We start from the raw sequence: 13450 nt of genomic DNA, 5'->3' as shown, positions 1-13450 counted from the left end.
TTCACCCACGACTGCGTGGCCACGCACGCCTCCAACTCAATCATCAAGTTTGCGGACGACACAACAGTGGTAGGCTTGATTACCAACAACGATGAGACGGCCTACAGGGAGGAGGTGAGGGCCCTCGGAGTGTGGTGTCAGGAAAACAACCTCACACTCAACGTCAACAAAACTAAGGAGATGATTGTGGACTTCAGGAAACAGCAGAGGGAACACCCCCCTATCCACATCGATGGAACAGTAGTGGAGAGGGTAGCAAGTTTTAAGTTCCTCGGCATACACATCACAGACAAACTGAATTGGTCCACTCACACAGACAGCATCGTGAAGAAGGCGCAGCAGCGCCTCTTCAACCTCAGGAGGCTGAAGAAATTCGGCTTGTCACCAAAAGCACTCACAAACTTCTACAGATGCACAATCGAGAGCATCCTGGCGGGCTGTATCACCGCCTGGTATGGCAACTGCACCGCCCTCAACCGTAAGGCTCTCCAGAGGGTAGTGAGGTCTGCACAACGCATCACCGGGGGCAAACTACCTGCCCTCCAGGACACCTACACCACCCGATGTCACAGGAAGGCCATAAAGATCATCAAGGACATCAACCACCCGAGCCACTGCCTGTTCACCCCGCTATCATCCAGAAGGCGAGGTCAGTACAGGTGCATCAAAGCTGGGACCGAGAGACTGAAAAACAGCTTCTATCTCAAGGCCATCAGACTGTTAAACAGCCACCACTAACACTGAGTGGCTGCTGCCAACACACTGACACTGACTCAACTCCAGCCACTTTAATAATGGGAATTGATGGGAAATGATGTAAATATATCACTAGCCACTTTAAACAATGCTACCTTATATAAATGTTACTTACCCTACATTATTCATCTCATATGCATACGTATATACTGTACTCTATATCATCGACGGTATCCTTATGTAATACATGTATCACTAGCCACTTTATACTATACTATGCCACTTTGTTTACATACTCATCTCATTTGTACATACTGTACCCGATACCATCTACTGTATCTTGCCTATGCTGCTCTGTACCATCACTCATTCATATATCCTTATGTACATATTCTTTATCCCCTTACACTGTGTACAAGACAGTAGTTTTGGAATTGTTAGTTAGATTACTTGTTATTACTGCATTGTCGGAACTAGAAGCACAAGCATTTCGCTACACTCGCATTAACATCTGCTAACCATGTGTATGTGACAAATAAAATTTGATTTGATTTGATGTTTGAGAAGGTGTTTGAGGTAATGTAATGCCTGATGTGTGTGTCTTCCGCAGGTGCACTGCATGCTGAACCTCCACGACATTCACATGTCCTACTTACCTCTAGCACACATGTTTGAGAGGGTGGTGGAGGTATGTACTGAAACTGATAGAATGAGGAAGCAGGAACCCCTCGTTTCATTTCACCCTTGTTAATACTAAGAGTTTTTTTTCGACAGGGGGGACAAACATTTTTTGCCCCATGCTACAGAGTGTTATATCAGTCTGCTAATACAGGACTAGTGAAGGCCCAGTGCACAACGTTTTGTATGAAAGAAAAAAGCATGCACAATTATTTTTTTAGGGTGTGTTTTAGGATATATACATATTGTATATTTGACCTTAAAGTGGCAATCAGCAGTATAAACAATAACAAAGCAGTCTCCCCCACCCCTGGTTCTGTAAAAAGCTGAGGGATGGGGCTGTAGAAATTGAATTGTTCTCAAATTCATAGATTGCTATGGATGTAACGATTGAGCATCCGTGATATCAACATTATACTTTTAGCCTTGTTTTGTGGCTATATTGTACATTTTCTTTGTTTACAGAGTAAAATAAGCTTATATTTTGGGTTCTGATGGGGTATGATAGTTGGACTAAGCTCATCAGGCATAAGTTATATTCTTTGTGTGTGTACCATTTTTTTTATTTAAAAGTCCAAAAATGGATGTAGCAATTGTAAATTGCCCCTGTTTAATACACATAATGTCATACTTGGGCTTAGCTTGATTTAGTTTTCCCGGTACCATGGAACCAATGGAATAGTCACAAAAGTGCGAACTCTAAGCAAAATCACCTAAAATATATTTGACACCTGTACTTGGCAGTTAACGGGCACTCTTCCTTTTCGTCTGCCTCCCCCTCACAACACCTCCGTTCGCCAGGGAGTGATCCTGGTGCACGGTGCCCGGATTGGCTACTTTCAGGGGGACATCCGGCTCCTGATGGACGACCTGAAAACCCTGCAGCCCACAGTCTTCCCTGTCGTTCCCCGCCTGCTCAACCGCATGTTTGACAAGGTCAGATATACTGTAGACCCTGAGGGATGTTTTCAACAATAATATGACCATATCACTTAGTACCGGTAGCTGGATTTATTTCAATTGGACATACACAAAAGACGAATACAAACATTTCTTAGAACAGTTGTACATGTGTATCGAAACCTTATTTAAAGCATGGGTGGGTGTGGGCAAAGGTTTGTAAATCAAGATGCTTCAAAAACCATTTAAAGGTGTGTTGGACTGAATTAAACTACAGATTTCAAATAGCTCAGTGGCCTAGATTGATATGTTGTTGAATACTTTCTTCTTTGGAGAAGGGGCGGTATGTAGCCCAGAGGTCAGACAGGCGGACCAGTAGCCGGACAGTCGCTGGTTCAAATCCTGGGCTGGGCAATAAAAGAGCAAACTGAACTGTCAACCAACGAGCTGCTGCTTTACAGATTGTAGCTCCCATCCACTCCAGTCTTGCCCTTGACGGAGGCACAAGGTTGGGAGCAGGGTAAGAGACAAATATCCTTTGCAAGATGGACAAATAAGATATTTTTCTGTCTCTCCTTCATAGATCTTCGGACAAGCCAACACACCACTGAAGAGGTGGCTGCTGGTTTTTGCCTCCAGGAGGAAGCATGCGGAGATGATGAATGGTGTGGTCAGGAAGGACAGCTTGTGGGACAAGCTCATCTTCCAAAAAGTCCAGGTACCCATGGATAGGAACCAGATCGTGCTAGAAAGGACAATGTTGACTTCAATGTTGCGACTTACATGAGCTAAGTTTAGGTTTCGGGTGAGGGTTAAGGTGTTTTTTAATTTAGTTAGGATTGTGGGTATTGTAAAGACTAGGGTTAATGGTAAAACAATTGGTGGTAAGAAAGTGCCACACATTAGCATTTGGCAAATTTTGTATGAAGTATTATAATGCAACCCTTAACTTATTGGGGGGGGGGGGGGGTGGAATGCACATGCAAAATTACAAGTGATCTGCGGTTGTGAGTCCTGTTGTACGTACTGCCAAATTCTCTAAAACAACATTGGATGCGGCTTATGGCAGAGAAATTGACATTACATTTTCTGGCAACAGCTCTGGTGGACATTCCTGCCGTCAGCATGCCAATTGCACACACCCTCAACTGCATATTTTAGTGGCCTTTTGGCCTCAGCACAAGGTGCACATGTGTAATGATTATGCTGTTTAATCCAATTCTTGATATGCCACACCTGTCAGGTGGATGAATTATCTTGAGGAAGGAGAAATGCTCACTAACAGGGATGTGCACAACTTGAGAGCGAAGCTTTTTGTGTGTATGGAAAATTTCTGTGGCGACGACAAGGTCGAAATCATGACGTCGGTGTTCTTCAGGTTGGAGCTCTAGAAAGATGCCAGAGTTCCCGACTTGAAATTCCGAGTTGGATTACCGTTCAAAACGTATTTTCCCAGTCGGAGCCTTTTATTCTTTTTCTTCTAGAGTTCCCAGTTGTCTTGAACTCACTGAAGTCTGAGATTTCCGAGTGCGCCAGAAGTCCTGCTGGATTGACAACATGGCCAATGTTGAATCCTTTTAAGCTTGGAAAAGAGACCCTTAAACCCAGATTTGGACCACACCCACTCCACTGAATAGCAGGCTAGTGATTGCTTTGCAATGCTTTCAGTTAGCCACTGAGTTGTGTAATGTTTATGGCCAATGAGCACCGATAGGTTTTTATCTATAATTTCTCTTCCTATAACAAGGATTTCAATGGATTTCCCAGTAGATTGTCAACTTGATTCATGATGATGACTGCAAGTTAAGATTGTGAAACTTTTATGTTGACATGATCAGTCCAATCAAAGCTACGGTAAATTATAATGTAAGTTATTATAAATAAAAAAAATTATAATGTAAGTTGTTTGCGAAACAGATGAGACATGTATTAATGTAAAACAGGCAACGTTAAAAGAACTGGTGGGGTACAAAATGGGTCGCCACTGTTCTTAATGAAGGTTAATCAACTCACTGGTTTGAGACCAGAAAATCAACCAAAAATGGCACTGCTAATTATTTAAATGTAAAGTCATCTTTTTTTTCCCCATTAATTTACCAAAAATATATGAAAGAAAATTACTCAAGACACACGCGACCCACTCAACCTCCCTCAACCCAAATTTGAGAATCGCTGGTCTATTGTGTGAGGTACAACCATGGCTGTCAATAACGTCTTTTTTCCTTTGTGCTCTCCAGAACAGTCTTGGGGGTCGTGTGAGGCTGATGATCACAGGAGCGGCACCAGTTTCTCCAACCGTCCTGACGTTCCTTCGTGCCGCACTTGGCTGCCAGGTGACTGCCCATCATTGATTTACTAATTTAAATAACAGGTGAACAAAAGGATAAACTCTCTAGTTTCAATTCTTCCACCAATCCATTGCTTCTAAATGTGTGGGGAAGACTGCACAAATGCCCCCTTTCCCAGAGAATTTGGATGCAGAGCCTGGTTGCATTCTGATTCTTTAACCTTCTAAAGAGGTGTGCACTCATGCACTCCCCCTAATGCATTTAAAAGCATTGGATTGGTACAAGCATGGCTGGAAGGAATTTCCCCCATATCCAACACACTAGTCCTTTCCTTTTAAATCCTTTAGGGGGAGTTTACAGGCGTACTCTTTGGGAGAAATGTAGAGAATCAGAATGTAGCCCGTTTAACACCCTAGAGAAGTAGCTCCCTCTTGACACTTCCTGTTTGTTCAATCATGTTCTCTTTCTATCAGTCAAAACAATCACTTCATGCTTGGGAATCAACCTCCTACCCAACCAGCCTGCTGTGGTGCCGAAGATAGATAATACTAGCATCAGAAACACAAGTTACTCCATTACAGTGCTTTCAAATCAATGTCTGGTGCTTCTACTTGACAGTTTTACGAAGGCTATGGTCAGACTGAGTGCACAGCTGGGTGTACCATGTCCGTGCCTGGGGACTGGACAGCAGGTAATACACACATTCAAGCGTTACCGACACATTCAATTACTACCACATCACACAACGCATACCACCACATGCTTAATCCAACAAGCAAGTCACACATGGCTCTACACCCTCTCTACACTCTGATTATACAACAACAGTTGTACTTCTGTCTTGTGGCTCACTGGAATCTTCATGAAACCTTATGAGACCATGTTGGCATTATGAAAGAACAGACAAAGTGTTACTGAAATGTGACAACGCATCTCTTTCTGCCCAGGTCATGTGGGGGCTCCACTGCCCTGCAACTATGTAAAGCTGGCAGATGTGACTGAGATGAACTACTTTGCTGCCAATGGGGAAGGAGAGGTGAGGTGTAAAGACCATTGGAAGTCCCACCTTGGTTTCTTGTGTGCCTTTGATTGGAACAGCCAGTCTCAAATTGCTCCCTGTTCCTCCCCCTTGGCCCTAACCAGTCGCTGTTAGCATATCTGAAGGGTCTGAATGGGTATAATCACTATAGTGGTAAAGCTTCCACCTTACTGATCTGCAAACATTGAAAGATAAGGGCCAAGTGCAGGCTTTAATACATGCGGTAAAGAGATGTTTGGAGTTTGACCAAAACAATGTAAACACCATGGAAATTCCACACATGGGTCCCCCCTGGTGGGGATAGAGCCAGAATTGCCACCCATCAAAATTAGAGTATTAGTGAGAGCATACTTAAAATTCACACTGGACACCGGATAAGACAGGAGAAGTACTCCAGATATAACAGACTGACCCTTGCCCCTGACACAAACTACTGCAGCATACTGGAGGCTGAGACAGGAGGGGTCAGGAGACACTAGCCCCAATCAACTGCATTACACTTAAAAACGACTTCAAATATCACCATCGATTTCTGTATGGTTAGCTATGCTACTAGCTTATCCGAACTTATCCAAGTTAGCAAACACACACTATTTATACAAACGTTTGTGGACACCCCTTCAAATGAGTGGATTCAGCTATTTCGGTCACACCCATTGCTGACATGTGTATGAAATCAAGCACACAGCCATGCAATCTCCATAGCCAAACATTGGCAGTAGAATGGCCTTACTGAAGAGCTCAGTGACTTTCAACTTGGCACCGTCATAGGATGCCACCTTTCCAACAAGTCAGTTCGTAAAACGTCTGCCCTGCTTAAGCGCCCCCAGTCAACTGTAAGTGCTATTATTGTGAAGTGGAAATGCCTAGTGGCAACAACAGCTCAGCCGCGACGTGGTAGGCCACACAAGCTCACAGATCAGGACCGCCGTAGTGCGTAAAAATCAGTCTCAGTTGCAACCCTCACTACCGAGTTCCAAGCTGCCTCCGGAAGCAACATCAGCACAAGAACTGTTCGTCGGGAGCTTCATGAAATGGGTTTCCATGGCCGTGCCGCCGCACACTAGCCTAAGGTCACAATGCGCAATGCCTAGTGTCGGCTGGAGTGGTGTAAAGCTCACCGCCATTGGACTCTGGAGCAGTGGAAACTCTATCTCTGGAGTGATGAATCACACTTCCATCTGGCAGTCCGAAGGACGAATTTGGGTTTGGCAAATGCCAGGAGAACGCGAGGAAAAGTGGTCTGGGGCTGTTTTTCAAGGTTCTGGCTAATACCCCTTAGATCCAGTGAATGGAAATCTTAATGCTACAGCATACAATGACGATTATGTGCTTCCAACTTTGTAGCAACAGTTTTGGTGAAGGCTTTTCCTGTTTAAGCATGACAAAGCAGGGTCCATACAGAAATGGTTTGTCGATTTGGTGTGGAAGAACTTGACTGGCCTGCAAAGAGACCTAAACTAAACCCTATCAATTACTCTTGGGATGAATTGGAAGGTCGACTGCAACCAGGAGAATTGCCCAACATTAGTGCCTGACCTCACTTATGCTCTTGTGGCTGAATGGAAGCAAGTCCCTGCAGCAATGTTCCAAAATCTAGTGGAAAGCCTTCTCAGAAGAGTGAAGGCTGTTATAGCATCAAAGGGGGAGGATCAACTCCATATTAATGCCCATGATTTTCCAATGAGATGTTTGACGAACAGGTATCCATATACAGTTAAGTCAGAAGTTTACTTACACTTAGGTTGGAGTCATTAACTTGTTTTTCAACCACTCCACAAATTTCTTGTTAACAAACTATAGTTAAGGCAAGTCGGTTAGGACATCTACTTTGTGCATGACACAAGTAATCCAACAAATGTTTAGATTATTTCACTTATAGTTCACTATCACAATTCCAGTGGGTCAGAAATGTACATACACTAAGTTGACTGTGCCTTTTAAACAGCTTGGAAAATTCCAGAAATTTTCATGGCTTTAGAAGCTTTGAATAGGCTAATTGACATCATTTGAGTCAATTGGAGGTATACCTCTGGATGTATATCAAGGCCTACCTTCAAACTCTGTGCCTCTTTGCTTGACATCATGGGGAAAAAAATTAAAAATCTGCCGACCTCAGAAAAAAAATTGTAGACCTCCACAAGTCTGGTTCATCCTTGGGAGCAATTTCCAAATGCCTGAAGGTACCACGTTCATCTGTACGAACAATAGTATGCAAGTATAAACACCATGGGACCACGCAGCCGTCATACCGCTCAGGAAGGAGACGCTTTCTGTCTCCTAGAGATGAATGTACTTTGGTGCGAAAAGTGCAAATCAATCCCAGGACAGCAGCAAAGGACCTTGTGAAGATGTTGGAGGAAACCGGTACAAAAGTATCTATATCCACAGTAAAACAAGTCCTATATCGACATAACCTGAAAGGCCGCTCAGCAAGGAAGAATCCACTGCTCCAAAACTGCCATTAAAAAAAAGCCAGACTACGGTTTGCAACTGCACATGGGGACAAAGATCGTACTTTGGAGAAATATCCTCTGGTCTGATGAAACAAAAATAGAATTGTTTGGCCATAATGACCATTTTTATGTTTGGAGAAAAAAAGGGGAGGTTTGCAAGCCGAAGAACACCATCCCAACTGTGAAGCACGTGGGTGGCAGCATCATGTTGTGGGGGTGCTTTGCTGCAGGAGGGGCTGGTGCACTTCACAAAATAGATGGTATGATGAGGAAGGACAATTATGTGGATATATTTGAAGCAACATCTCAAGGTCGCAAATGTGTCTTCCAAATGGACAATGACCCCAAGCATACTTCCAAAGTTGTGGCAATTGACTTAAGGACAACAAAGTCAAGGTATTGGAGTGGCCATCACAAAGCCCTGACCTCAATCCTATAGATAATATGTGGGCAGAACTGAGAAAGTGTGTGCGAACAAGGATGCCTACAAACCTGACTCAGTTACACCAGCTCTGTCAGGAGGAATGGGCCAAAATTCACCCAAATTATTGTAGGAAGCTTGTGGAATGCTACCTGAAACATTGACCCAAGTTAAACAATCTAAAGGCAATGCTACCAAATACTAATTGAGTGTGTGTAAACTTCTGACCCACTGGGAATGTGATGAAAGAAATAAAAGCTGGAATCTTCACTTCTCTCTACTATTATTCTGACATTTCACATTGTTAAAATAACGTGGTGATCCTAACTGACCTAAGACAGGGAATTTTTACTAGGATTAAATGTCAGGAATTGTGAAACTGAGTTTAAATGTATTTGGCTAAGGTGTATGTAAACTTCCGACTTCAACTGTACCTTTGGTCATATAGTGTGTTTTCTAAACCTTTTGTACAACTTCTAAATATTATGCAATGAAAAAACGACCAAATCAGATTTTAGTAACCACATTATGTGCCTGCTAGAACACATTAATCATGACGGATTTGACGAATATCCACATTGTTAGATAAGGTTTTTTGAATGACCTCCAATGGCAGTGTCCTTGGTCTGCCTTCCATTGATCTCTTTAACACATGTATTGGGACCTACTGGAATACTGAGATGGGGGTTTTCCCTAGCTTGCTTTATTGGGGTGGGGGTTGTCCCAGTTGAATTTTTTTTTTCTTTAACATCTATTTAACTAGGTAAGTTAAGAGCAGTTATTTACAATGATGGCCTACCCTGCTCAAACCCGGACAACGCTGGGCCATTTGTGCGTTGGCCTAAGGGACTCCCAATCCCGGCCGGATGTGATACAGCCTTTAATCAAACCAAGGACTGTAGTGATGCCTCTTGCACTGAGATGCAGTGCCTTAGACCACTGCACCACTCGGGAGCTTGCTTTGATACTTCACAATTTAATCAATAGCCTTTGAGGAGGTGGGTGTGTAGCCTGGTCTCATGTTTATTTGTGTATAAAATTCTGCTTCGCAGGTGTGTGTAAAAGGACCAAATGTATTCAAGGGCTACCTGAATGACCCGGAGAAGACGAAGGAGGCCTTGGATCAGGATGGCTGGCTCCACACGGGAGATATTGGGAAGTGGCTGCCTGTAAGTACTGTCAACTCTACATTCAGCCACCTCTGTGTTTCTCAATTCTGGTCATTTTTTTAGGCTTGATGTTGACTTGATTAGTTGAATCAAGTGTTAGTGCTAGGACAAAAACAAAAATGTGCACCTCTGGGTCCCCAGGACCAAGATTGGGAAACACTGAGCTAGCCTATAAGGCAGCGTTTGTCAATTGTTCTATGGTGGGGCTTTCAGCGACAATTGTTGTGCCAGAACGTTCACCACACATGAGGTGAGGAGTGAAATATGCCAATTAGGAATAAGGGGATGATTAGGTGGCTATGATGGAATGGGGCCAGGTTGGGAATTTAGCCATGACAATGGGGCTAACACCTCTACTCTTACGGTAATTGCAATGGGATTTTTAATGACCAGAGGGTCAGGACACCGTTTATCGTCCCATCTGAAAGACTGCACACTATGCAGGGCAATGTCCCCTTCACTGCCCTGGGACATTGGATCTCCTTAGCGCTTCAACACCACTGCCAGCAGCATCTGGTATCCCATCCAGGGATCAATCAGAACTGACCCTGCTTAGATGATGACATGGGTACCAGGCAAAAGAGCAGACACTGGCCCACCCCTGCTATTGGGCCTCAATATATGACTGACTAAGAGTAGGAAAGTAGTAATGGGGCTAAATCTGATGTAGTTGATCACTACAGAGTTAAGTTTGTTTACTCTACTTTCAGAATGGCATTCTGAAGATTGTGGACAGGAAGAAGCACATCTTCAAGCTGGCTCAAGGAGAGTACGTTGCCCCGGAGAAGGTCGAGAACATCTACATCCGGAGCGACCCGGTGGCCCAGATCTTTGTCCATGGCGATAGCTTGCAGGTGTGTGACAAACCAAATACTTTCTATTGAAGCACTTTGTTTGTGGTTGGGTATGAACGTGCATAACGTTTGTTGTGGCTGTATTCACCATTTAACTGAAACTTGTTTGGGTTACACTTATGACTTTCATGTATAAGCCACTGGTTGTAAATGTTGATACATTTGTAAATTAGTATAAATGCTTATGAATTGTAAAAACAAATGTTTGACAATGTTTTGTTTGGCACAGGCATGCCTGGTGGGCATTGTGGTGCCTGATCCAGACTTCTTACCAGGATGGGCAAAGAAGAAGGGCATTGAGGGTTCTTATTTGGAGATGTGCGCAAGCAAGGTTAGCTAGCTTCAATGTTATGGCAGATTTACCATCAACTAACAGTGAATTCAGTGGCTAATTTCCACAGTCCACGCTCTTAAACTTCAAGTGTTGTCCTCAGAAAAATTTCAGAGTGTAGTGCATACGGCCCAGTACATCACTGGGGCCCAAGCTTCCTGCCATCCAGCAGCATACCACCCTGCATACCACTGCTGGCTTGCTTCTGAAGCTAAGCAGGGTTGGTCCTGGTCAGTCCCTTGGATGGGAGACCAGATGCTGCTGGAAGTGGTGTTGGAGGGCCAGTAGGAGGCACTCTTTCCTCTGGTCTAAAAAAATATCCCAATGCCCTGTGTTGGGTGCCGTCTTTTGGATGGGACGTTAAACGGGTGTCCTGACTCTGAGGTCATTAAAGATCCCATGGGACTTATCGTAAGAGTAGGGGTGTTAACCCCGGTGTCCTGGTTAAATTCCCAATCTGGCCCTCAAACCATCACGGTCACCTAATAATCCCCATTTTACAATTGGCTCATTTATCCCCCTCCTCTCCCTTGTAACTATTCCCCAGGTCGTTGCTGCAAATGAGAACGTGTTCTCAGTCAACTTACCTGGTAAAATAACGGATAAATAAATAAAAAAAATCCAGGACCTATATACTAGGCGGTGTCAGAGGAAGGCCCAAAACATTGTCAGACTCCAATCACCCAAGTCATACTGTTCCCTCTGCTACCTCACGGCAAGCGATACCGGAGTGCCTAGTGCCTAGACCGGAGTCTAGGTCCAAGAGGCTCCTTAACAGCTTCTACCCCCAAGCTATAAGACTGCTAAACAATTCATCAAATGGCCACCCCGTCTTACACCGTCTTACACCGCTGCTACTCGCTGTTTTATCTATGCATAGTCACTTTACCCCAACCTACATGTACAAATTACCTCAACTAACTTGTTTCCCTGCACATTGACTCGGTACCGGTAACCCCTGTATATAGCCTCGTTATTTTGGTTTAATTTGATTTCTTTAGTTTATCCTCTAGTGACGAGCAATCCCGTATCCGGGATCTTAAGTATAGCCTCAAGCTTATTAGCATAACGCAACGTTAACTATTCATGAAAATCGCAAATGAAATAAATATTGGCTCTCAAGCTTAGCCTTTTGTTAACAACACTGTCATCTCAGATTTTCAAAATATGCTTTTCAACCATAGCAAAACAAGCATTTGTGTAAGAGTATTGATAGCTAGCATAGCATTAAGCCTAGCATTCAGCAGGCAACATTTTCACAAAAACAAGAAAAGCATTCAAATAAAATAATTTACCTTTGAAGAACTTCGGATGTTTTCAATGAGGAGACTCTCAGTTAGATAGCAAATGTTCAGTTTTTCCAAAAAGATTATTTGTGTAGGAGAAATCGCTCAGTTTTGTTCATCACGTTTGGCTGAGAAAACCCCCTGAAAATTCAGTCATTAAAACGCGAACTTTTTTCCAAATTAACTCCATAATATCGACAAACATGGCAAACGTTGTTTAGAATCAATCCTCAAGGTGTTTTTCACATATCTATTCGATGATAAGTCACTCGTGGCAGTTTAGTTTCTCCTCTCTTCAAAATGGAAACATGCAGGCACCTGGAGATTACGCAATAGTTTCGACGGAGGACACCAGGCGGACACCTGGTAAATGTAGTCTATGGTCAATTTTCCAATGATATGCCTACAAATACGTCACAATGCTGCAAACACCTTGGGGAAACGACAGAAAGTGTAGGCTCATTCCTTGCGCATTCACAGCCATATAAGGAGACATTGGAACACAGCGCCTTCAAAATCTGGGGTACTTCCTGTTTGAAATGTCATCTTGGTTTCGCCTGTAGCATCAGTTCTGTGGCGCTCACAGATAATATCTTTGCAGATTTGGAAACGTCAGTGTTTTCTTTCCAAAGCTGTCAATTATATGCATAGTCGAGCATCTTTTCGTGACAAAATATCTTGTTTAAAACGGGGACGTTTTTCATCCAAAAATGAAATACTGCCCCTAGAGTTTCAAGAGGTTATGTAGTAAATATTTTCTTAACTCTATTTCTTGAACTGCATTGTTAAGGGCTTGTAAGTAAGTGTTTCACGGTAAGGTCTACCTGTTGTATTTGGCGCATGTGACAAATACAATTTGATTTGGAGTGTAAAGCCTTAGAATAAAGCAATGTATTGGACATGCTAGCGTGGATATCGGAACAAGGCCAATCTCATCTCAAACACTCATCACAGTTTTTGTTTGTACTGAAAGTGTCCAAGAAAATGGGACTGCTGACATTCACATTTTTTGGGGGGGGGGGGGGATTGTATTAACAATAGACTAATGAACAAAATACTTCAAGATAGTTTGAGTGAACTATCCCTTTTAAGGACAGCCATTAAGATGAATTGTCTAAAGTGCCTGTCTTTCCAGGAGTTGAAAAATGCCATTCTGGAGGACATTCTGAGGCTGGGGAAAGAAGGGGGGCTGAAGTCTTTTGAGCAGGTAAGGCATCCTTCCTAAATCTCCACACTCTCCTTAGGCACCATTTAGACAAGATAACACTCACAAGCGATGTTGGTGCCAAAATGTGCATGATTATAATGCTGTCTCTAGCCCAGAGTACTTTT

The 13450-nt window shown here is 43.3% G+C and overlaps 1 protein-coding gene across 6 annotated transcripts in view; it reads left to right on the top strand.

Annotated features, from left to right (window-relative positions):
* The window catches only part of LOC139374926 (long-chain-fatty-acid--CoA ligase 1-like), a 66200-nt gene that overhangs the window by 50686 nt on the left and 2064 nt on the right, over positions 1-13450 (top strand). For all 6 annotated transcript variants that reach the window (XM_071116166.1, XM_071116171.1, XM_071116165.1 and 3 more), the window contains exons 11-20: positions 1307-1384; positions 2176-2310; positions 2858-2992; positions 4512-4607; positions 5181-5253; positions 5510-5598; positions 9531-9647; positions 10358-10501; positions 10731-10832; positions 13254-13325. In XM_071116166.1, the coding sequence (XP_070972267.1) occupies positions 1307-1384; positions 2176-2310; positions 2858-2992; positions 4512-4607; positions 5181-5253; positions 5510-5598; positions 9531-9647; positions 10358-10501; positions 10731-10832; positions 13254-13325 (1041 nt within the window). The remainder of the gene's footprint in view (positions 1-1306; positions 1385-2175; positions 2311-2857; positions 2993-4511; positions 4608-5180; positions 5254-5509; positions 5599-9530; positions 9648-10357; positions 10502-10730; positions 10833-13253; positions 13326-13450) is intronic.

This window comes from Oncorhynchus clarkii, chromosome 19, assembly GCF_045791955.1.
Source record: "Oncorhynchus clarkii lewisi isolate Uvic-CL-2024 chromosome 19, UVic_Ocla_1.0, whole genome shotgun sequence".
Lineage (NCBI taxonomy): Eukaryota > Metazoa > Chordata > Actinopteri > Salmoniformes > Salmonidae > Oncorhynchus > Oncorhynchus clarkii.
The sequence above is the reverse complement of the archived record's forward strand: the minus strand, read 5'-3'. Positions and strand labels throughout refer to the sequence as shown.